The following is a 24,219-nucleotide window of genomic DNA, read 5'->3' as shown; positions in this document are numbered from 1 at the left end:
AGCGGCGTCGGCCCCGCCGTGCCGCCCGCCCACGGCCCCACGCAGGGCACCACGTCCGCCGGCGGCGGCGGTGGCGGTGGTGGCACCCAGCGCCACCGCGGCGTGCGCTCCCGCGCCGTCGAGCCCGCCGTGGGCGACCGCCGCACCCAGGTGGGTTTGGCGGGCGCCCGCGTTTTGCCCGCCGCGTCTTCCCGCGGTGCCGCCGCCGCCGCCGGTGGTCTCCGGGCGGGCGCTTTGGGGGCGGCTTTGGGCTGCGGGGCCGGGGCGCCGCGTGCCGGTCCCACCGCGTTGGCTTTTTTCCCCAGGGCGTGGAAAACTTGGATGGACTCGAGCATGTGCATGCCCAGATCGCTGCGCGGCGCCTTGCACGCCTCCCGCCCCGGCGCCCCGGCGGCTCTGCCGCCCGCCGCCTTCCGCGGCAGCTTGTCCTCGGGCTTGGGGCTGCCCTTGCCCCCCACCGCCGTTTTGGGGGCTTTCGGCTGCGTTTCGGCCGCCACGGCGGCTCCGTGCTTCCTGAGCTGTCTCGGCTGCTTCCTCGGCGCAGTGGCTTGGCGCTTCGGCCCGCCGGGGGACGAGGTGGCCCGCGGGGGACCCCGCGCCGCCGCCGCCACCGCCGGGCGCCGCTTCTTGGCGGGGGGGGCGTTCCCATCAGCGGGTGGCGAGGCCAGGAAGGGGATCGGCAGCAGGCGGGGGGCGGTGCGGGAGCCCGGGAAAAACACCTTGGCCTTGTGCTTGGTCACTCGCGGCGAGGGGCCGCCCGGCACCGGCGCGGGAAACGCCGCGGCCACCTCCGGTTTCGGTGCGGGAAGCAGCGCTGCGGTGGCGCTGGGTGGCTCCGGCTTCGGGGGCTCCACCGCGGCCAGCTCCCCCGGCAGCGCCCCGGCTGGCGGCGGTGCCGGCGGGCAGCGGGTGCCGGTGCTCTCGGGCGCCGCGCCGGCGGGGAGGTCGGTGCCGCCGTGCCGGTCATCGATGGTGTCGATCCAGGCCAGCAGGTCGTTGATGTCGGAGGGGTCGAGGGGGAAGAGCGGCGGCTCCCGCAGCTCCCACGGCAGCAGCTCGTCTACGTTCAGCTCCGGCAGCGTGTTGGCCGCGGAGGCGTCCGGCGGCGGCGGTGCCAACGCTGCCGGCTCCGGGACCGCCCGAAACGACGGGAGAGAAACGGGCGCCTCTTCCATGCGTCGCCCCCCCTGCTGTCGCTCCGCCACCGCCGGACCCTCGGGCGCCGCCGCGGCCCCCACGGGCTTGAGCACCAGGAGCACGTTGCCGGCGGGGGGCTGCGGCGGTGCAGTGCGGGGGCCGCCGGGGTGCCGGGCGCCGGTGGGCAGCGCCGGCAGCTGCAGCAGGCAGGTGCCGGCAGGGTAGAGGGGCTCGGCATGGGCCGGGAGGCCCCCGTGCCCCGGCGGCAGCCCCCACGCCGGCGGCAGCACGTAGGGGCAGGCAGGGGGAGGCAGCGGCGCCCCCGGCCACAGGGCGCCGGCAGGCAGCGGGTAGGCGACGGCAGCAGCGGCGGCGGTGGCGATGCCAGGCACCTTGTGGCATCCCCCCGGCATCGGCGCCGAGGGCAGCAGCCAGGCCGAGCCCAGCGGCGGCGCGGGGAAGCTCAGCCCGGGCATCTGGGTGGCGAGGAAATTTGGTGGTTTCTCTGGGAAGGAGGAAAAAAAGCAGGAATAGGGAGTGGGCTCCGCGTGTCCCCCCCGGCGTGCTGCCCGTTGTCCCCCCCCCAGTGCCGTACCTGCCATGGCGCAGCACGCGGTGGCTCGGCGGTGTCACCCAGGCGTCCGGTACACAGCGCCCGCCGCATGTGAGTGTATGAATTTGTTTGGGTCTATTCTCCTGGTAACCGTGTTCCAGATTCCCGCGGGGTTCCGCAGCCCCCGGGCAACCCCCCCCCCCCCAACTGCAGCTTTCCATCCCTGCGCCCGTTTGCTTTGCCTTAGGGGTGGTTTTTCGGCACGGCCGAGGCAAGGGGTTCGTCCCGGCGCAGGACAGTGCGCAGAAAGCCGGTTTTAGCCCAACGTTGGTGCTTCCCAGCCGGGAGCCGATGCCGGGGAGGCCGGTACCAGCACGGGGGGATGCCAGTACTGGGGGTGCTGGTGCTGGGATGGAGTGGGGTGGTGGTACTGGGAATGCTGTTATCAGGATTAGGTGGAGATGCTGGTACTGAGTGGTGTACTGGGATGGTGGTACTGAGGATGCCAGTACTGGGATGGTGTGGGATGGTGGTACTGGAGATGCTGGTACTGGGATGGAGTGGGATGGTGATACTGGGGACGCCAGTACTGGGATGGAGTGGGTTGGTGGTACCAGGGATAGTGGTACTGGGATGGAGTGGGATGGTGGTACTGGGGATGCTGGTACTGGGATGGAGTGGGATGGTGGTACTGGGGATGGTGGTACTGGGATGGAGTGGGGATGCTGGTACCAGTACGGGATGGAGTGATGATACCGGTACCAGGGATGCCGGTGGCAGGATGCAGCGGGGATGTCGGTACCGGGCTGGGAATACTGGTACCAGCCCTGGGATGGGGATGCCGGCAGCGGTACTGGGATGGAGGGGGGATACCAGTCCGGAGGCAGGCATGCCGGCCCCGGGGCGGCAGGGCCGGTACTGGGGCGGGGACGCCTGCACCGGGCCGGCGGGGCCGCTACCGGGGCCGGTACGGGAGCGGCGGTGCCGCCGCGAAACCGCCAGGGGGCGCCGCGGCTGCGGGAGCCGGTGAGGGGGCGTGGCTTTGGGGGTGTGTGGCCTCGAGTCGGGGGCGTGGTCTATATTAGGGCGTGGCGCGCGGGCTAGTCTACGTTATGGGGTGTGGTCTACGTTATAGGGCGTGTCCTCTGCTCTAGGGGGCGTGTCCTCTGCTCTAGGGGGCGTGTCCTCGGCTCGGGGGACGTGGCCACGAGGCGACATCACCGGCGGCGACGGCGGCCGCGCGGGGTCAGCGCGGCGGAAGCGGAAGCGGCGGCGCGGTGTGGGCGCCGCGGCGGTGGCGGGCGGGTGAGGGGCGCCGCCATGGCTGGCCGGGGGGACGCCCGCGTCCCGGACAGGTGAGCGCCGCCGCGCCGGGCCTCCCCCGCCGTCTCCCGGAGCTTGCCGCCACCTCCCGGGGCCTCCCCGAGGCGCAGCGACCGGTGGCCCGGTGCTGCGAGGGCCGCGCCGCCGCCGGGCCCGGCCTGCCCCGCCGCAGGGGCAGCGGCGCCGCGTAACGGAGCCCCCTCGAGCGCCTCCCGCATGCCCATCGCGGGGGGATTTACCCCAAAACGCCGGGAACGGGCGGTGTGTTGGCCTGAGGGGAGGGGGAGCCCCGGGCGGGACGGGGGCAGCGCGGGGCCGGCGCTCCGCCGTTTAACAGCTCCTCCCGCTCTCGGGTCTAGGTGGACAGACTACGTCCCGCTGGGCAGGCGGCTGCCGGGCACCCGCTTCATCGCCTTCAAGGTCCCGCTGAGAAAGGTGAGTGCACCCCGCGTCGCCCCGGCACCCTCCTGGGCCCCTTCGGGCTGCGAAGCGGCTGTTGGGAGCGCTGCGCGAGGAGTCCGTGAGCAAATCCCGTCAAAAGAGAGAGAAGGAGCGCCGAGCAGGTCGGTGTTCGGAGGGGTACGACTTGGCGGGAGCAAAAAGCACGGTGTGGTCTCCTCTGTTTGAACAGCCCGCCTGTGTGAAGCTGTCACAGTGGTGTCTACACCCCGGAGGTGAGGGGAACAGCTCCCGGCGGTTGTTGCCGGCTTTGCGAGTGCTGGCAGCAAGGCATGGGTCTGAAGAGGTCCGCTTGGGCCATCTGCGTGACAGCAGCGAGCTCTGCCAGCACGTGGCCAAGCGAATGCGGTGCCAAGCCGGAGTTTCCGAAAGGAAGGGTCTGAGGGATCGTCGGCGTTGTGGCGCTGCTGCCGCTTGTGCGCGTGCCCAGGCCAGCTGGCCGGCCTGCACCCGGCCACGTGGCCGTGTCTGCTGTGTGTTAGGGGGAGCTGCACTTTTTTTTCCCCCTCTCCGTCATTTTATGTGTTCATTTTAGTATAGCAGCTACTCCTAAAACATGGTGGATCACATATATGGTGATTGCAGAGCTTTTGGCAGGGAGCAGGGCTATTTATTCACTTCAATTTGAATCGAAAACCAAGCTGAAACTTCATTTGCTTGTAGGATTTGTGATGCTGCGGTGGTTTGCCACAGTATGAAGGCTTTAGTCACTCCTGGAAACCCTGAGCTGTCTGTGTGCAGCCTTCAGCTGCCAACTTAGCTCCAGTTACGGTTTTAAATTGCAGCTGAACTGTCCTGAATCAGTAAAGGCCCAGAGCGCGCTCTGGTTTGGTTTGGTGTAACTTGTGCGTCTGTCTGTGTCTCCCTTTGGTCGTTGCCTGTATCGGTTTTTTACAAGATGATCTTTGGGAGGTTTTGGAGCACGGACCTCCTCCTCGTGCTCCTCAGTTGCAATGCACCTGAATTTAACGTGTGCTATTCAACATTATTTCTTCTCAGAGCTTCAATCAGAATCTTCATCCGCAAGAGAGATTTTCGCCTCGTGATCTCATTAAGAAAATCAAGGAGCAAAAGGAAGAACTGGGCCTGATCATTGATCTAACATACACGACTCGCTACTACGGGCCGGAGGTCAGTCCTTGTCTTACTGTCGGGGAAGTGAGGCTCTATTTAAGCTCTGATAGTGCAGATAGCAAAAGTAGAAGTTTTCTTACCTAAAACGGTGTTGCTGCTCTTTTGGACTTGGTTTTAAAGCTCAGCTTTTTCCAGCATCTGCAACGTGGTTCTTTAATTGGTCAAAATCCTTACGCTTTTTGCAGAAATTATTGGGCTCCTTTGTTTCTTGTAGGAGCTACCAGCCACGCTCCACTACTCAAAGATCTTGACGATGGGACATGAAATACCGAATAATCAAACCATTTATCAGTTCAAGTGCGTTGTAAAAAACTTCCTGAGAGACAACAAAGATAACGGTAAGCGTGATTTCCCTTTTGTTATTGAGCCGTGTTGATGGGAAGGGTGCTGCTGACTTGGAGATCAGGGAGGGTCTGTAGTAGCCTTGTGAACAGCTCCTCTGTGCTGCTCCAGGTGAATTTCTTTTCCTCCCCTTGGCATGTGACTATCAGGGCAGTAACATCACTTTTTTAAGGTGGAGAGATTCGTACTGGCTCTGATAATTTGGTAGTGAGTTGAGTTTAAATGGAGTTTGAGACTTCGTTGCTATATTGGCTGTAAATGTTGATTTCTCTTTAGTTGCTGCATAAGCACTGAGTTGTTTACGCTCAAGAAACAAGCAGAATATCCTTTTAAGCAGTTTATAAATGTATTTCACCCTCAGAGAGCTGTGTGACCATACAGATGAGGTTACAAGATTTAATGAGCTAAATCAGCAGTGATAAATGGTCATAAATATGGTGATCTTGTTGCTTAACCATGTCTGTTTGTTTACACCGGTGTGATTGCTGGATGACGAATGCGATTGGGCTTGTTTTCTGGTTGGGTTGTAGAAAAAAGAACACTTTAAAAATATAACCTGATTATCATGTGTTACAGATAAACTTATTGGAGTGCATTGCACTCATGGCTTAAACAGAACTGGCTACCTGGTTTGTAGGTGAGTTTTCCTTAGTCAAACTGGGTTAGGTGGTGGCATTAGCAGCTTTATATGGCTCCAGAATTAAATTTTATTGCACCATAAAGCAAGGCTCAGGTGGCCTGTGTAATCCCAGGCTGTCAAAGATTTAAACCTTATAGGCTCAGAGAAGGTTTTCTTGTTAGGAGTCATTTTTTAATCTCTGATTTCAGCAAGCCAAGTGCTGATACTCCATTCTGGCATGTAAATAGAAGATCTAAAAACCTCCTGTGGGTTTTTTTTTCCCCCCTCCTTTTGAATTGTCTCTAACCTGTCAATGTTTCTGTAGTTAATTGTATAATGAGAGCTTTCTTGCTGCTCTGTTCAGGTACCTGATTGATGTTGACGGCATGGAGCCAAATGCTGCAATAGAGTGTACGTATATGTATCATCTTTTTGCTATGATACAAAGCGTTTATCATCAGCTTTGTGGTTTTAGATGGTCAGAGGGTTTGGGCTAGCTCCAGTGCAGTAGCTATAGCTCATCTATTAGTGTTATGGTTTCCTTTGCCTCTCTAACCTGAGCAGAGCCGTTGGTCGAAGGGGTTAAAATCCTTCTGAAAGGTTTTGAGTGCTGGGCAGCCTCAAAAATCCCTTGTACAGAGCGTTGTTTAAACTCAGCCCTTCTCTCTTCAGTGTTCAACAGAGCTCGAGGGCACCCTATAGAGAGAATGAACTATATTGAAGATCTTCGAAAGAGATCTGTAAAAAAGTAAGTCTTTGTGTGTGCACGGGTGGGTGCATGTGCTAAATCAAAGTTGTTTTCAAGTGACTGGTACAGGCTAAACTTTCCTGGCTCCTACGGCTTGTGGTAGAAGGGGTCAGTGGATAAGGAGGAAGGTGGGCTGTTAGGAGACCTGCATTTAAAGATGTTCTGCACAGACTTTTCACAAGCCTGCTGCCGCCCCCTTTTTAGGGGAGGAGTGATGCAAAGAGAGGTGGATTTGAATGTAAAAGAGCTGTCATGATCACTTGGCAAATGGCTTGAGGACCCAGTCAAGACTAACCAAGTTCTGTTTAAGGAACTGCAGTGTAAAGCGTTTGGGCTCGGACCCCTTCAAAGGAAGAGTCGGCACTACACCAAATACTAAAAGGCAGCTGGTGGCTGAACATCATCTGCATCATTCAGAGCAATTCCCGTTAGCAATGCCCAGGTAGGTTTTTGCTTCTTGCTTCTGTGCATGCCGTACAGCTGAACAGGTGGAACAAACAGAGCTGTACTCTTATTTTAAAGAACTTGAATGTGTTGTTATAAGTTGTCTATGTGCAAGAAAGCACCTCTTTCCTTGCCAGCTCTGCAGGGAGGAAAAAAACTCCTTGAAGCTTGTCTAGGGCCTGCGTCTCGATGTCGAAGCGTTCGTTGTGTCTGCAGCAGCACAAGCAAGGCGCTTTGCCTCTGACCGCAGCGTTTGTGCCCGTAGTTGTGGAATAGCCTAACTGACAGTGCTGGTGCTAGTTCTTGTTGGGGCTGAAACGTTAAGATATTTTGGGGGAAAAGAGCCCTTCCTTGGAATCGGGTACCAAGGAAGAGAGCTTATAGCAAAGCAGTAACTTCTCTTTCTCTTCTTAGGCTCCTCCCTTCTCAGCAAAGATGGCAGGGGAACGGCGAATGCAGGTGAATGGCTTTCTCTCGACTTTGGCAAAGGTCCTGGGTGTGATACTGCCTCTGCAGCTCCTAGCTGAGAGGTGACTCCTGGCTGGTCCTGCTTGTGCCAGCAGAAAGGCCCTTTTTCTTTACACGCTTGTGAGTTATTGGGTTTCTCTAGATGGTGTGGGAGCAGCAAGAATGTACAGCCTGGGAGAGACTGACTGGGCTTGAATTCTCCTGGACGGCTTGGCCGTAGAGATAAGTTCCCTAAATTTTCTTTCAGAAACTCCGACTATGCCAAGAACAGCAGGCGTGACAAGGCACGTGTGCGTCGCCAAGAGCTTGTGCGTGAGCACGGTGTGGCCAAGAAAAGGCGGCCTTGCAGTTTGGGATCGAGGAACTGTCCAGTTTCATCGCCTTACGGCGAGCAGTACGATGGACTGTGTTTTCCAGCGCAGGGTCCCGGCTTCCGTCTCCCACAGGAAACGCACACAGCCAAGAAACGCAGACGACGGCGCAGGAAACCTGTGACAGCGTAGCCATCCCAGGGCTGTATTTTCACCCAGGAGGAGCTCTGACACAAGTCTCACTAGTTTAACAAATGGGTTTGCCATAACAGTCACCAGCAGCTCAACTGACAATCTGGAACTGCAGAGGAAAGTGGTTTTTAATCTTAACACAGCTATTTTTTTTCCCCCCCTCTGGGTACTTTTACAACTCCCACTTTGAAGTTTTGAAATCCTCTGTCAGATCTTGCAGTGCTAGTTCAGCGCCTCGAGAGACAGTGAGAATAAACGTGTGCCCACACTGACCCAAAACCTTCCTGAAGAAGCATCTTCGTGGACACCCCTTTCAACTTCGACAGAAGGAGCTTTCGTTTAAGGTTTACGGAATATATAATTTGCAAAAAGCATTTGATGTGAAACTAGGAAGTTTTCTTCTCACCAAACTTAGATAAAGTAAATTTCTGCAGTGCGTAAATTCTCAATATGTGTTGTTAACTTGAGCGTGTCCTGGGTTAATGGGTCTGGCTGGCAGGCAGGGACGAGGCCGGGAGGCTTTGTGCTTTGGCTCGGACCCGAGCTGATACTGATTTGGTAGATCGTGGAGGCGTTATTAGGGTGAGAGTGGTTGTTATGGGGGGCGGCCCCTTTAAGGCGCACGGCCCCTCTCAGGCGTAATGAGGCCACGCTTCCGCCCTGCCCCAAGATGGCCGTCCCCGCTCCTCCTCATGGCCGCAGGGGCGTTGCAGGGGGCGGGCACGGCCGGGCGGAAGCGGCAGGTGGCTGCGACGTGCCCGGATGCGGCGGCGCTTCGCCATTGGCCGCTGAGGCGGGGGCGGGGCGCGGCCGGCGCGACGGCAGCAACCCGGAAGCGGGAGGGCGGCGCGGCCGTCTCCCCGCGGCGGCAGACCGGGCCGGGGGCCGGGTGGGGGTCCGTCCGGCAGGGTAAGGGCGGGGGGCTCCGCTGGGGGGGCCCCTTCCTCTCCCCTGGGGGGCAGGGCCTGGCGGGGCGCCGGTTGGGGGGGGCGGGAGCAGCGGAGGCTCCGGGGAGGGGGTCAGGGCCTGGGGGGCTCCGCTTCGGGGGTGCGGGGGACTCCGGGGGGCCCTGGTTTGGGGGGGTTCCCCTTTCTCAGGGGGCTGGGGGCTTCGGTTTGGGGCTAGCAGCTCCGGAGGGGGGTGGTTTGGGGAGATTTTCACTCTCGGGGCGGGGGAAGGCTGTAGGAACTGGGGGGGCTCTGCTTTGGGGTGTTTTTCTCTCTCTTGGGGAGCTGGGGTTGGGGGCAAGACCTCGGGGGGGGGAGTTTTTTTTCTGTCAGGGAAGGGGTGTAAGAACTGGGAGGGCTCTGGTTTGAGGGCCTGGGAGTGCAGGGGGGTGTATGGCTTGAGGGGGGGCTCTGGTTTGGGGAAATAAGGGCTGTGGCACCTCAGCAAGGTGGTTTCGGTTCAGGGAGGTGAATGGGAGCTCTAGTCTGGGGGGCAGCTGAGTTCCCCCCTGTTTCGGCAGGGGTTTGAGCCCCAGGAAAAGGTGAAGCCCCCTCGGAGCTGCGGCTCCATCGCAGTCCCTGAGTGAACATCCTGTCGTGGCAGCCTCGCGTGGGACCCAATCCCACAGCCCTTATTTAGGGAAGGAGGCCCGTGGAGGCCCCTGAGGTCTTGGCCAGGGTGCGGGCTGAGAAACGTGGGCCTGACTGCCTTCAAAAGGGGCTTCTAGCTCCGAGGTCACCCCAGAAAGGCAACTTGCCTGCCGTTCGGGATCCCCAGGCGGCACCTAGCCCGGCTCGGGCCCTTTCTCCCGTTTAGGAAGGAGCCGCTGTAAATTGTGACATCGCGCGTGCGGCAGTCGCGTTGCTGGGAGGCTGGCGAGATGCTTCGCGTTCAGCTCTGCGATTGCCTAGAAACTTTAACCCTTGAACCGGCCCGGCATGGCTGTTCCCAGTGGCTTGCGTAGGAGAAGAGCCTTGGAGAGGGTTTCTGGGCCGTCTGCCCCTCGGATGGTCCGGGTGCTTCCTTGCCCTTGAGTTTGTTAACTTATTCCCAGGGCTGCGGGTGAGAGGAGCCGGCTGGCCGAGAGGGGGTTCGTAGGAGCCGAGAGGGAAGCGGAGGCACGGAGCAGGTCGAGGTGCATTCCTGGGGCGACGGGTGTGCCTGCCACGGCGCCGGGAGAGAGAGGGATTGCGTTTGCGCGTGGCTGAGAGCGATTCGGGATCGAGCTTGTTGGCCGGGGAGGTGCTGCGGAGCGGCAGGCGACGTCTGGAAGGACGGCCTTGAGCTCCGTCCTCCTCTCTGCCGCGCGAGCGAAATGGCGAGCACTGCGGTGTTGAAACCCCGCGTAAAGCCGCTCCTCCTGCTCGAGTCCAAACGAATCGCTTTGGCTGTCTTTGCCCAAACTAGCGATGGGGCAAAAGTGGCAGATTCATCGTTTGTTGTGTAGGGAGACGAGGAGGAAAGCAGCAGCAGCTTGGAAAGGTGCTCCTTGCCAAAGCTAGCAGGGGTAGGGTTCAGGCTGCTCGAACCCTAGCTTGAAATCCAATATCGGGAACCGATCCTGAACTTGTGGCTGCCTTTCAGATCATAAATATGCAAGCGCCGTCTCCAGAAAGTGCTTGGCTTCTCCCAGATAGCTCCCCGAGGCCTGCTTGGCCCATGTATCAGACTCTCCTGTGCTGGGGAAGTGATTCCTATCCAGGAAGGGAGGTCCCGAGGAGCTGGATGAGTTACCTGGCCACGGTGGTTTTGACGTGCTTGACTTTCCTCCCACGGCAGAGTTCGTCGGCGCTGTGGCAGCTTTGATGTGCGTCATTATGCCCGATCACGCTGACATCAGCCTCCCACCGGAGGAGCGAGTCCGAAGCCTGATCCAGATGGGGAGCGCCGTGGAAGTGAACGAGGACGTGCCGCCACGGCGCTATTACCGCTCTGGAGTGGAAATTCTCCGCATGGCTACGATTTACTCGGAGGAAGGCAATATCGAGCATGCCTTCATCTTGTACAACAAGTATATCACGTAAGAGCGCCTCTGCTTCGTTCGCGAGTAGCCTGCGTGGCTACAAAGGCTCGTTATTTTTATCTCGCTTCGGGGGCACAAAGCTGCGGGCCAGCCGGGCTGGGCTGGAAGAACTGGGTCTGGGCAGAGCTCTGCCGCTGAGGAGGAGGCCTGAGAAAGGCTCGTTTTGAATTTCGGCTCCCCTGGGGTGAGGATCCAGCCAGCCTGGTTAGAACGAACAGGAGACGTAGTAAAGGTGCCAGGTACTAGCAGACAAACGCAGCTCACCCATGTGCAGGGCGGGTGTAAGAGTTTCTTTTAAATCCAGAGTTGCCTTAAATTCCTCTGTCCTAGAGCAACTGCCGGTGGGGCCTCCTGTCAGCACGTGGGGAGCTTTTGGCTCCCTGTATTTAGCAGCTGCTGCTTCCTGGTGTTTTACCACCGCAGAGCGGCTAATTTGGTTGTTGACTTGCCTGCCACGTCGTATGGATGGGCAAGGATCACAGCTTTATAAAGTCTCTTGGGATCCCGCATCTGGAAAGGGCATAGACTTGGTGATTTCACGAGTAAACCTGCTTTGGAAGAGGGGCCTGCTTCACGCTTGGTTTATTAAAGCCTGGTGGAGCAGGAAGTGGGTTCCTCCTTCGAGCGCAGGGATCGGCCGTGTGGGAGTGTAGGTTTAGTTCAGCAGCTCGGAAATAATGTAATGATATAATACCCATGTGTGCGCCAAGCCCCTTTTTGAGGAAGGATGTGGGGAAAAGGACTGAGTCCCAAGGACCTGATCCCGGTCATGTGGGTATCTTGGGTCCTGAGCGCCCTCCTAGAAAGGCCCAGATCAGCTATAAAACCAGCCGAGACCCCGCTGGTATTCCAGCTGCCGGGGCTGTGTGCACGGACAAGCGCAGAGCCGCGTGTGCTGGCTGCCGTCTCCGCCGCTGGCCGGAGAAGAGCCATTTTGGGTCCGAAAGCCACGCCGCCGTGAGCCGGAGCGTACGCCGTGCTAACGCGGTGACGTGCTGCCAGGTCTGGCTTATGTCTGACCCGCTTGGAGTATGAGCAGAGCAAACGTGCCCGTCTGTAGCTGTGCCTCTGTCTGTTTAAAGGGCTGAAAGCCATGATCCTCAGAAAATATCCCAGTGGCACCAAATGTCCTGTTTCTTTAGGCTTTTTGGCCCAAAGCCTGTCCCTCCCACCTTCTCCCAGTTTCCGTGGCCGGAGGGCCGGCTCTGGTATGCTCTCTGCTGCGCACACGTTACCCGCTCATCCCAAACGGGGTTGGCATCTCTGCTGGCATTTTCTCTCCCTGCCCCTGTGTGCAGGGTTCCTGCCCCTTAAATCCAACACATTTTTCTCTGATTAGCTTTGCTTCCTGCCTTGCACTTCCTGAGCTTTTATGGGCATTATAGCGAGCTCCCTGGGACGCTGCTCAGGGAGCTGGGAAGTGTAAAACCCTTGGGAAGTTTTCCAGGCTGGTTACGTAGCTGGAGCCAAAGGAGAAACTCTTTTCTAGCTAAACAAATGAACTAAGTGCACCTTCGCCGTTTCGTTATTGCAGTGAGAGGTGCTGGTGTGCTTTCCCTCCGGCAGCTTCCAAATGCTTGGGGCATTTACGTTAGCCTGGCTGTTAGGCTGCCAAGAAGGTGAAAACTCCATGTCAGTGGTGAGCTTTTCCCAACGCTGATGGATTTGAGGTGCCGGCCTGGGTTACCTGAAGATACGAAGTTAATACTGTCATCTCGTTTCTTTAAATGTAGGCCTGTCTTTTCCGTGGCGATGCTGTAGCTCACGTGAAAGCGATGGGCTTGAGGCAGAGTGTCTAGGTGTCCTTCGCTGAGGCTGTGATCCGGAAGGCAAGAGCAGGGCGTCCTAAATGGTGCCTTTAGCAGGACTTGCTGCTCTCCCCTTTCCCCTGGATTTTTCCCCTGTAGCTTCAGCCTAAATCCGCGGTCAGCGATGCAGCTGGGGACTTGCAGTGTCCTTTCTCAGAGCCGAGTTCCCTACCCGAGTGTATGGCCTCGCGCGGGCGCTTTCTGTGTCGGGCTCGGGCTTGGGGACGGGGACGTCCCTCCTGGGGCCGAGTCCAGCCTCGAGAAGTCGGCGCGAGGCTCTTGGCTACACCCTGCGCTTGGTGCGTCGGCTGGAAGCAAGCGCTCTGTCCTTGGCAGCGAGTCCGTGTCTTGCGGGGGGGCTGCGGGGCCTTAGGGAACTGGATTTCTCTTTTTTTCCCCCCGATATCCTGATCCCAAGGCTGAATCTTGCGGCGAGATTTTGGGAGATCTCAAGGGAGGCAGGCAGCGAGATTCCCGGCGAGGCGGCCGGCTCCCCGCTCTGCGCCAGGCTGCCTGCTCAATCTCGTGCGAGTCGTTTAGCCGCTCAGCACTTCTGTTTCCCATGTGTGAAAGGGAGCTGAGTGCCCGGCCCTCCTCGTGAGGGGCCAGAGGGCGGCACGGTTATCCGTAAGAATAACCAAAATGGACTTTTAGCACATGTCTCTCATCACCTTGGAAGACATCTGCTCGCTTCTCTTGTTTAACCGTACTGGGAACGGCTTCTTCCGCGCTGGCCTGAGCGGGTCTGTCCTGCTTGAATCACCAGCAGACACAGCAGGTTGTTTTTGCTAGAGCAAAATAAGAGGAAAAAAAAGAAAAAAAGAGGTGGATTTCCTGTGGTGTTTGGGCTCCTGGGCTGCCTGCGTGGCTGTGAGCTGCCTGGCTCTGCTGGGATTGGCTCCGGGGCTTTGCGTGGGGTTTTGCGAGGGACTCGGGAGACGCTGGCTTGGCACACGTGCCGCAGCAGCGCTTAAAAATAGCCTGCGAAGCGACTGCTCGGTGCCAAACAGCTGCTGTTCACGGTGGACCCAGGAGCGCTCGGAGGTTTGGACGAGCCCAAAGCTTGTGGCGATAGGAGCCGCAGGATTAAGCGCTGCCAAGCCTCGGCTGGGCTGCGGATAGGAAATTTCCAACTGTTCCTCCCCTTCTTCTGCCTCCTTCCCCAGCCTGCCACTGCCTGGTCTTGCCCCGAAATCTTCCTCTGGCCACCCGAGCGCTCCCCATCCCACTGCCCATTTTCCACCCTTTCTGACTTGTGGAAACCCAGCTGGTTTCCCCACCCTTCCCAGGCCAGCATCTGCTCTTAATCCTTCTTAATTAATCCCTTCCATTTAAATCTGCAAGCTGTTGGCAGCGATCGCAGCCGTATTTTGTCTCCTCGGCACAGTGACCTACTTCGCAACCGCCAGCTGCGAGCGGGGACCTTGCCGGGCCCTTTGGACGGGGCGACGGCTTCTCCGTGGCTCCGGGCGGTGACGTGGTTAGGCTGATCCTGCAACCTCTGGCAAGAGCATCTTCGTGCTTCCCATGGCAACCCGGGAGCATTTGGGGTTTGCGGAAAGCGCTTCCCTTGCCCAGAGTCCTGGGGTTTTGAAGCAGCTGGGTTTGTTCATCGTACACGCGGTCACGCAGCAGAGGCAAAAGACTTCTGCCGTAGCAGCCGAGGACGCGGTGAACTTGCTTTTCGCCTACCTGCAAGTTTTGTTTTCAAGGTCGGAGCTAATTTCCCTGGACAAACTGTTCTGTTCCCTGGCGCAGAAGGACAGTGTGAGCACTGAGTCAGCTGAGTCCTTGAGCTTGCCTGCAGTCCCTTCGGATGCTCGCAGAGATGTAGGCAGGTGCCCGAGGACCTTCCGGAATTGCTGCCAGAGTCCCGTGTGGTTTAGGCTGGTTTATTAATGTTTCTGTTAAAAGCAAATGTATGTATCCCTGAGGATCGTGTCCAGAGCCCAGGTGCAGGAAAAATCCCCTGTGCAAGGCGCTCCCCTGGGACTGAACAGGATCCCTCGCACGCCCTGAAGAGCTCAGAAGGGCACTGTGTGTTTTTTTGCGGAGAGGCGGGCGAGCATCCTGATTGCAGGGAGCAGGGCCCAGGGAGGTGGCAGAGCGGGGGGGTCTGCGCTGCAGGGGAATGAGCTTGATCTGTACCCCCAAAACCCATCTTACTGCTTCATGCTAGCCCCTTTCCGCTGTCATCCAGAAACGCAATCTCTCTGGTGTTTACAGGCTCTTCATAGAGAAGCTGCCCAAGCACCGTGACTACAAAAACGCTGTCATACCTGAGAAGAAGGAGACGGTGAAAGTAAGTAGTAACGCTGTTGCCAAGACTTGAAGGGCTGCTTTTGGAAATGTTTTGGGGTCAGGAATCTTGGGTTTTAGTGGCTCTGGGATGAGTGATCCATCTTCACACTGAGAAACCCTGGCTCGACCAGGCGGCCCTGATCCCTCCGCAGTTATAGTTTGGGCTCTTCTTGCTCAGTTGTACTTGTACGGGGCTGGCCGTGGTTGTATCCATCTAGTTTACTTTCTGTTGAGTACTGGGGCTTCCTTTGCTTCCTCTTAAACTCCCTGCTTGTCAAGCACCCCTGGCTTTTCCTTGCACTGTGAGCAGATGCCTAGTGCAGAGGTCCTCAAGGGTTGCCTGGGAGGTCCTCGGAGGTTGCTCCTGCCCCTCTGCTCAACGTTGACCAGAAGAGCAAAGGACGACACTGTCTAAGCTCGTGCTCAGCGTCGCTGGCAGTGCTGTCTGTGCTCGGGCCCTTCCTGCGCCATGTGCCAGAGGAGGGTTTGTTCTCTCTGGGTGCTGCATGTCCACTGATCCTTGCATCTGCTCTGGTCCTGCTTTTCTTGCCGTGTTACAACCGTGCGTGTTTCCTTCCTTCAGAAACTGAAAGAAGTAGCGTTCCCCAGAGCTGAAGAGCTCAAGAAGGAGCTATTAAAGAGGTACGCCAAGGACTATGCTAAGTACAGCGAGCGGAAGGTGAGTGAGAGGAGACTGGAGGCCTGTGCTCCCCAGAAAACCCACGGCCACAAAGGGTTTGGAAGAGGGCAGGTCTCCAGGGCTCCCCGGATGCACTGAAATGTGAAGTCTGGGTCACCCCAGCTTGCAGGGTCCAGCCCTGTCACCCGTACCAGAGGGAGCCGGCTGTCTCGGTCTCGTTTCTGCTGCCATTGTGTAGGTGAATCGGTCACAGGTGTCCCTGCATCTTTTCTCCTTGCACGTCCCGGAGACAGTCCAAGCTGGGAGTCCCCATATCTTGCACTTCTTGCTTTAGGTTGTTCCTCAAAAGCCCCTGCAAAGAGAGCAGAGGGGGAGATAACCAAATGCCAGTGCATCTTACAACTGCACCAGCTTCCACCTCCTCCTCCTTTCGTTACTTGAGGGGGGAGATGTTGTTTGGTTGGTTGCTTTTCCTTCTCGTCCCAACATGAGGTACAGGCCTCGTGATTCAGAAGCTCAGCAGGCAGCTGGGCTTCTGCGGGCAAAGCAGAAAACTCTACAGTCAGTTTGCTGTGAGCGAGTGCGTTTTTTGCAGATAGGACAGAGGGAAATGGATCTGGAATTATATTTCTGCGAGGAGGGGTAAGGCAGCAGTTTACTGCCCAGGTCCAGCTAGCTGTGCTGATGGAAGTGCAGATCTCTGGTTGGCAAGCTGGAGCTTCCTTGCAGGAGGAATGCTTTTTGCTGGTTCCCTTTTGCAGGCTACTTCTAAAGGTAGTCTGGGATTGCTGAAGGTCTGCAGGCAACAGGTCGAAAGCTACAGCTAAAGGAATGACAGTGTGTAGACTCCCTATCCTGCCTCGAGCTGGTGTTCTCCTGTCTGCTGATGTCCTTTGGTTTATTTCTCCCTGCAGAAGGAGGAGGAAGAGGAATTTGCCCGCAACTTGGCTTTGCAACAGCAGCTGGAAGAAGAGAGGAATCGGGTAGCCCTAATGAAGCAGCAGCAGGCAGAGCAAGAGCAGTTTCATGCCTTTGAGGAGATGATTCGACGGCAGGACCTGGAGAAGGAGCGTCTGAGGATAGTGCAGGAATTTGGCAAGCCAGAGCCGAGTCCCCAGTCTCTGGATGGGCCCCTCATCCCTGGCGTGGAAAAGCCCCCAACTGATTTAATCCCAAAGGTTCCTGTCTCTCCAGTTCAGCCCACGAGTCCGTCGGCAGGGATTGTGTCATCCAAACCTCCTGTTGTGGACAGATCCTTGAAACCTAGTGCTTTGGGGAGCACGGAAAACAGTTAGTACATCTCAGTACGGCCTTCTCCCTTGCTGGGGCTGAACCAAACACAGCCAAGGAGCCGAGTTGTCTGGGAAGCTTGGAAGTATCTGGTCATAGCTCCATTCCCTCTGGGGATTTGCTCTTCCAAGTTACTGGATGTTCTCACCGTGGTCCAACAAAGATTTGGAGGACGGGGGAGAACTAACTCCTTTTGGGAATCGGTCTCCCACGCTTCTCCAGCCCGGTCTCTCTGCTGATCTAAAGTCTACAGCCTAATTTGGCTATCGATTTTACTAGGTCCGAATACTCATTGGAGATTGGGGTTTAGTTCCTGGCTAGGCTGACTGAATTCTCCTCTTCTGCCAAACAGGGCACCAAAATACTAATTCAGACTTTTCCAAATTGCTGGTCCTTGACCAGTGAAACATCTTACTTTAAATGACACTTTGTAAGTGTTTGTGTTTTCATTTTCTTTAGCAAAATCCTAGTTTGGACGCACTTCTAAAGATCTTTCTGTGTGTCTCTTTCCCTGTTTTGAAAGAGGTAGTGACCATAAATGACTTCATAAAGTGCCACAGTGACTTCATTAAAGCGTGAATGGTGTTGTAAGGGTGGACATTAGAATAGTTAATATTTCCAGGCTGATCTTTTTCCGTCTAGTCCCTCTGGGTACTGACCTGAGGGAACTTTTCTCCAGTGTCCCTGCCTGTAGTGCTCACTGTGCTCCCGTTCTCCCTGCAGATGCAAGTATGGATGCTCTTCGCCAGGTCATCGTCCCTAGGGAGCTCTGCCAGAAATTCCTCCAGCTGGCTGATGCCAACACTATCCGGGGTGTGGAGACATGTGGGATCCTCTGTGGGAAGCTGGTAAGGTGCTAATCCTAATTAAGACCCTAAAAATGACGCGGAGGCTATATTTTCAAGGTTTAACCCTATGCAATAGCTTGGAAAAAGACTAGAGCAGCTCCAGAAATTCTTGCCCAGGACCTGGATTCTGCTGCAGATGGTTGTAGTGCAGCGTCACCAATGACTAGGATTTCATACGAGCATTGGGGATGATCTGCCTCTCCTCTTCCTCCTCTTCCCTTGTACATTAGGATTTCCTCAGGCTGCACATTCATGTGAGGTGACAGCCGCCAGGTCCCTGTGGGTGTCCACCTTCTTGTCTCCTGGTGATGACTCTGCTGGGTACCTGCCTTAAGCGCAATGATCCCGTGTTGCCGGTGACAGGCAGCTCCGGGTGACTTTTCCTTTTGGTCCTAGCAGCATTGAGGATCCCAGCTGTGAGCTAGGAACCTCACCAAGACCAGGTTTTGCCCACACAGACCAAAGACAGCTCCAGCCTGTCTCCCCTGGGGCGCCTGGGGCTGGTTTGCTCACAGAAGCTTGCTTTGAAATGAAGTTGTTTGACGTAACAGCTTTCTGCGGTCCAGCTGCTTCCAGGCACATGGCGATTATTTAATTATGAGGCATCATCCCCTGGCAAGTGGAGAGAGCGATTTCCTTCGGGTGGGTACCCAGGGCTTCTCTGAGCTGTCACGGGTGCTCTGCACCACAGGCAAGTCCAGGAGAAAGCTGTGGGCCATGCTCGGACTCCAAAATTGTGCAACTTCTTTGCCAGTAACTTGCAGTCACCGTTTCTGTGACCGGTAAACGGATGGTAGATGTGTCCCTGGGTTTGATTCCCGAGCTGGCGTTCCCCCGGCTGGGGGGACTGTGCGGTAGATGCAAAAGCACCTCCTCGTTCCCAAAGCTTGAGAAATTACTTTGGCGCCAGTGGGCGGCAGCAGTGTCGACTGCTGGGGGGGTCTGGGGGGTAACGGCCTCCCTGTGCTGCCTTGCAGATGAGGAATGAGTTCACGATAACCCACGTCATCGTTCCCAAGCAGTACGGAGGTCCCGATTACTGCAACACGGAGAACGAGGAGGAGCTCTTCCTCATCCAGGATCAGCACGGCCTCGTTACGCTAGGCTGGATCCACGTGAGTCTCTCGTCCCTGCTTCGCTTCCAGATTGGCCTTGGATCTAGCCGGGAAGGAGTGGGGTGTGTGGAGCAGGGCTGGTGGAGGAGGATTTGCTGGGGGAGACAATATGGAGCAGGGAGCATCCTTCGGCTGGATTCCTCCCTCTGGTGCCGTCACTGCTCACCCTGCTGTGAAAATCCAGGCTCGTTCTAAGCTCATGTGGCTTTTCCTAAAGCATCGGTCCCGTTGGAAGTGGAGTATTGGGCATGGGGCTCACATTTCATCCAGCTAAAGGCCAACTCCAGAGGCACTGTCCGGGCAGCTGGGCCTCCCGCACGGAGCTCCCGCTGTGAGCGAGCGCAGGGCCTCCCCCGCCGTGCGTCCTCGTAGTAGCGCTGCTTTTTTTGCAGCCAGCTGTGTGCTCTTCTGCCACGAGAGGTGCCAGTTCCAGATTCCTGCGCCGGCTTCAGCGCTGCCCTGCTGCCTGTCCCCACGGAGCCTTTGGCAGTCGGATCGGTGCCAAGCAAAACGTTTGGTGCTGCTGAGTAATCTCTCGAAAGCAGCAGCTGCCTCCCGGGCTTTGACAAAGCAACGCCTGCTGCGTGTGCCTGATAGCGCGGGGTGTCTGCTTTTGGCGTTAACTCTTCAGTGTCAGGCCCGTAACGTGCAGGGATCCGTGGAAATCCCTCTGACCTTCCTGCTGGTCTTTGCAACAAAACCCAAACAAGCAAAAGAGCAAAAGGAAAAAAACCTTTCTGCAGGAGTTTGGCTATAAAATCCAGCCCTCGGCCAGTCGGGTAAAGCAGTTGCTGTCCGAGATCTTAAAACCTTTGACCACCTCGGTGGAATATGGTGTCTTGAAGTGTCTCGGCAGCATGTTACGTGCCTGGCGTGCTGTGCCCCAGAGGTAGCGGCATTTTGGAAGCGTGTGGAGTGACAGCCCTGCAGGGACGCATGCATTAAAGCAAGGACAGTGTTGGGCCTTAAAATGTACGTTTGCCTGGGTTATGGTGAGAAACCTGGAGCTCCTCCTGCGCTTTTTCCCAACAGAAAAGAGGAGCAGCTTTTTTGGGGTAATCCAAAGCCGTTTTCTGTCTGTAACAGCGAGCAGGTGCTCTGTGCCATCCAAGGAGCAATGTCCCGTCTCTGTTACGACCTTCTCTCGGCAGACGCAGTCCCTTTCTGTCCTCCGACCCCAATGTCATTTCCTCTCTCTTGTCTTGCCCTGCGTTTCAGACTCACCCCACGCAGACGGCCTTCCTCTCCAGCGTGGACCTGCACACACACTGCTCCTACCAGATGATGTTGCCAGAGTCCATCGCTATTGTGTGTTCTCCAAAATACCAGGAGTGAGTAGGGAAACGGGGCGGGAGAGGCCTTCCCGTCTGCCCCCGTGCAGGGAGACGGGTCTGCAGCTGGGAGAGGAGCATCCCGCGGCGGGGATCTCCGCTCTCGCTTGGGATGAGCGGGCTCAGGCGCCTCCTCCAGCACGGCAGCGGGTGTTTCTATCCCAGAGGCTGGAGCCTTTTCGGAGCTTGTGTGTGTTTACTGCAGGACGGGCTTTTTCAAGCTGACGGAGCACGGCCTGGAGGAGATCTCTTCCTGTCGGCAGAAGGGTTTCCACCCGCACTCCAAAGACCCCCCTCTCTTCACCGTAAGTCACCCGCGAGGCAGCGGGGGCACGTTCACGTCGGCCGCTTGGATTTTAGCCATCGCGGGGGGCCGGGCTAAGACCTCGGGCGGGAGAGACGTCCCAGCAGGGGCTTGCTTCTCTCGGGAGCCGAGATGCAAATGTCTCCAAGTTATTAGAGCGAGGTGGAGGTGTGAAACGGGGCGCTTCCCTGCAGCGTCGGGTCGGGACGGGGGGAGCGGGTTGGAGGAGAGGTTTGCATCCGTGTCCTGCCACCGTCTCGGTGTGATGCTGGGCAGGGCGCTGGTTCCTGCCCCGTCTTGGTTTGCACCCTGCAAAGCGGGGGCTGCTCCGGGGCGCGGGTTGCCTAAGGAGGTAGAGCGGACTTCGGGGAGCCGTGGGAGCATCCGACTAACCGTCTGCCCCTGCTTCTCCTCCCTCTTCCAGACCTGCAATCACGTGGCGGTGATGGAGAGAGACGTGGTACTGATGGATCTCCGCTAGGCCTCTTGCCTTAACAGTGTTTCCCGTGAACCGCCTACCTTCCGTCTAGGCCTAGGGAAGATTCATTTCCTCCCGTAGCAGATGATTTCTACCGTGTAGCGACCCTTCCCCTCCCTCCCCCAGTAATCGCGGTGGAATCGGTAACCTGACCTCAGTGGGGGCAGGCGAAACCTCGGTGCGCGGCGTGGGGCTCGCGAAGCGGTGCTGAGGTTCGAGGCGTGGGGAGAAGCTAACTGGAAACGCAAAGACCGACTCTAACACCGAAGCACTCGTGTAACACTCTAATCCGTGGCGAGACCGGCTTCTCGGCGAGTTCCCCGGGAGCTTCCACGACCCCGAGGTGTGGAAACCTCCTCAAGTGCTTTCCAGAGTGGGCCTTGCCCAAATTAACTCGTGCTCTGCTTCGCTGCTCTTTCCTGATTGCTAAACCGTGCCCTCGGCCCGGCCGGTTGGAGCCGCCGAGCCTTTGGTGTAGTTTTAAGATCGAATCCTTCCTAACCCCTCTCGCCCCGTACGAGACCTCGTCTTCGCGGCCCCCAGCGCGTCCTGCTCGCTGGTGCTCGGGTGGGGTAAGAAGGGACCCAAGCCTTGTGCTTTCTCCTGCCTTTGGAGACCCGCGTTTTGGTCCCACGCGGACCCTGCGACCCGGCCGCTCGCCCGGGCTCCTGGGAGGGGAGGAAGGCCGGAGTTGCCTTTCCGTCCAGGATACGGACAGACGCGTTATCTGTGTAACGGGCTGGTACGTCTACCCGCAAAAGGGCAAACGCAATTCTTCGGTGTACAGTTTAATACAGACGGATTCTCTTACCTCGCGGGGGTTTCCTTTGCCGCTTGGACAGCGGGAATGTTTTCCTCGACCGAGTTTGTGGGGCTGGAGGGGAGCAGAGTTGCCAGCCAAGAGGGGGAACCGGTTTATTTAGGGTATTTCTTTGCAACAGGCACCTCTAGTGCGACAGGCTTCTGCTGCAGTCTCGTGGTCGTTTTTGGAGATGGGCTACCCCGGCAGCAGGAAGGGCGCAAGGTGCCTTCACAGCACCTTTGGCAACCAACTTTCTGACCTAATTTATTTAAAACCTCTTCGGCGGTGGGTTTTGGTGGCCCGGTTTAGGGGTGTTCGCCCCGCGCGTGTCCCTGCCGCTGGGCGCAGGTGAGAAGGAGCCGCCTGCTGCGACCCCGGGGACGGCGAGGGGACGCTAGGTGCGAAAGCCCATCCTGCAAAACGGCGCTTCCTTTGCCGATGGGTCAAATTGGTAGCGAACACCAGCGAATTTATCTCCGCTCCCCGGTCCCGAAGGTCCTGACCGGGTCTGCGGGCGCTTCCCGCAAAAGCCGGGGCAAAGCCTCCGGCATTTTCTGAAGCCGCTTTCCATTCCTGGGCCGAGCCAGAGCACTGAGCAGAGACGCTCGGCCGAGGCGAGGAGCCAGGGGCGAATCCCTGCTCCTGCCCCTCGCTGGGCACCTTTTCCTGCAGAGGGGGGCCGAGTTGTCCGGCTGCGTGCTGGGATGGATAGTAAATTCCCGGCGCTGCCGCCCGCATCCCACCACACCGCCCCGTCTGTGCAGCTGCAACGGCGCTGCCCGTGCGGGGATGGATGTGGCTGCGTTACACCTTGGAATCGCTCGAATCGGAGGGCTGGATTTGGGACAAGCTAAGCACCATGGCTTAAAAAAAAAAGCTGCTTTCTGCAACATATCCACGTGCTAAAGAAACCCGGCGTTGTGGGAATGTTTTTTTCCAGCATCCCCCAGGGTTGCCTGTTTTGGGGGCTTGGAGCTGGGCTTTCCTGCAGTGCCAGAGCTGGAGGCAGGGAGCAATGCTTAACGGAGCCTCCGCCTTCGGGGGGCTGGGAAGGAGCCTGGCTGCAGGCTGGAGCGCCCGTCCGTCCATCCATCCGTCCTCAGGGGCGGCCCGAGCCGCTTAAAGCGCGAACGTTACCCTTATACGGAGGTGCCGAGGGCCGGCGTGCCCACGGGAAGACTTTGGAAATCCCACGGCAAACGGCGGCGGCCGGGTCGGGCCAAACCCCCCCCTTCCCTCCCCTCCCGGCGGCGCCTGGGGCGCAGCCTCCGCGGAGCGGCCGGCGGCCTCGCGCGCGGCGCGGGATGCCTGGCATTCCCGGCGGCAGCAGCGGCGGCCGCTTCCCCGCGGGCATGCCGAGCCGAGCGCCAGCCGAGCCGAGCCGGGCCAGGCCGGGCCGGCGGCTCCATTGGCTGCGGCGGCTCAACGTTGCCTTTTTAGGCTGCGCGCCCGCTCTGGCGTGGGGTTCCGCTGCCGGCGTCGGAGCCGCAAACTGCTCCAGGGATTTGGGCGTGCTTTTTTGGGAGGCGAGCAGAAATGTGAGGATGCTGCCGCCCCGAATCCAAGCATCCCGGGGGCCAGCGATGCTCTTGGAGGGGATTTTTCCCCTGGGAATGGTGGCGGCCGTGTGGCTTGTCCCCGGCCCCGCGTTGCACCGCGGCTGTGCCGGGTCGGAGGCGGCAGCGGGCAGAGCATCGCCCCAGCCTTGGCACCGTCACCTTTCCCGCATCCCGCCGGCCTGTCCCCCGCGCCGCTGCTCCCATCCCACCCCCAGTTTTTTATTTTCTTCTGCTATCTCCTTTTTTTCCCCCCGGTGTGTCATATATGGCCACCTTTTGCCTTGGTGACCTCACGGTTGGCGGCAGCCCAGGGTGCCGCATCCAGCCTCCGGGTTTTCCCGGAGGACGGGCAAGGGCCGGAGCTGTCCGTGGCAGTGGCAGGAGGCTGCTCTTTCCCACAGGGGCCATGGCCCGCCAGGACACCTGGGTCCCCGCGGCGGGGACGGGGACGGGGGGGGTTATTGCCTGGTGAGCCGTGGTGGGAGTTCGCCCCGTGCCTCAGTTTCCCCACCTGCAACGTGCATCCCCCACTGGGGACCGTTGCCCCTAAAACAGCAGCCGGGCTGCGGCCACCCCAAAAGCCCCAAAACGGGGGCAAAAAGAGCGGAACGGGCCCGGGCGGAGATGCCGCGGGATGCTGGCGGAGCCGGGGCGGAAGCCCCGGGGCTTTCAGCATCCTCGGGATGCCGAGCGCCACAACGGGGGGGGGGGGGGGCAACGCCGCGGGATTGCTCCGGACCGCCGAGGGCCAAAGGCCATTCTTGGTAGCATCTTCCCGGGAACCGTAGCTGCTCCCGCTTCTTTTCCCCCCTCCCCGAACGTAGCTTATAAGGACTTGCGCCTCGCTTGTTTATCGGAGCGCAGCCTAGACGGAGCGGGCTCCCGCGGGGGCCGTCGCCTCCCACGCACCCCTGCACGCATTTTTCTTACGATAATTAACTGGGCCGGGTCCGACCGCCAGCCCAAGGTCAATTTAATGAAATAAAGCACCTTATATGGCCATACGGCCACCGCACCATCACTTAGCCTATTTAGGGCCTTT

General features: G+C 58.4%; 2 protein-coding genes across 2 annotated transcripts; both read left to right on the top strand.

Moving 5' to 3' along the window:
• Positions 1–2,956: 2,956 nt before the first annotated feature.
• DUSP11 (dual specificity phosphatase 11) lies at positions 2,957–8,179 on the top strand. The gene is made up of 10 exons (XM_067312450.1): positions 2,957–3,045; positions 3,373–3,448; positions 4,472–4,603; positions 4,821–4,944; positions 5,525–5,585; positions 5,932–5,978; positions 6,240–6,315; positions 6,626–6,757; positions 7,174–7,218; positions 7,475–8,179. The coding sequence occupies exons 1-10, from the start codon at positions 3,011–3,013 to the stop codon at positions 7,728–7,730; spliced, it is 984 nt and encodes a 327-aa protein (XP_067168551.1). The 5' UTR covers positions 2,957–3,010; the 3' UTR covers positions 7,731–8,179.
• A 382-nt stretch (positions 8,180–8,561) lies between these two features.
• On the top strand, positions 8,562–21,626 carry STAMBP (STAM binding protein). The gene is made up of 10 exons (XM_067312350.1): positions 8,562–8,639; positions 10,458–10,698; positions 14,736–14,811; positions 15,394–15,489; positions 16,365–16,740; positions 17,464–17,588; positions 18,566–18,703; positions 19,922–20,034; positions 20,240–20,339; positions 20,763–21,626. Exons 2-10 carry the CDS (start codon positions 10,484–10,486, stop codon positions 20,817–20,819), a joined length of 1,296 nt encoding a protein of 431 aa, XP_067168451.1. The 5' UTR covers positions 8,562–8,639; positions 10,458–10,483; the 3' UTR covers positions 20,820–21,626.
• Positions 21,627–24,219: the final 2,593 nt, after the last annotated feature.

The sequence above is a fragment of the Apteryx mantelli genome, chromosome 29 (genome assembly GCF_036417845.1).
Source record: "Apteryx mantelli isolate bAptMan1 chromosome 29, bAptMan1.hap1, whole genome shotgun sequence".
In the NCBI taxonomy this organism is placed as follows: domain Eukaryota; kingdom Metazoa; phylum Chordata; class Aves; order Apterygiformes; family Apterygidae; genus Apteryx; species Apteryx mantelli.
This window is presented reverse-complemented; position numbering and strand designations above follow the sequence as displayed.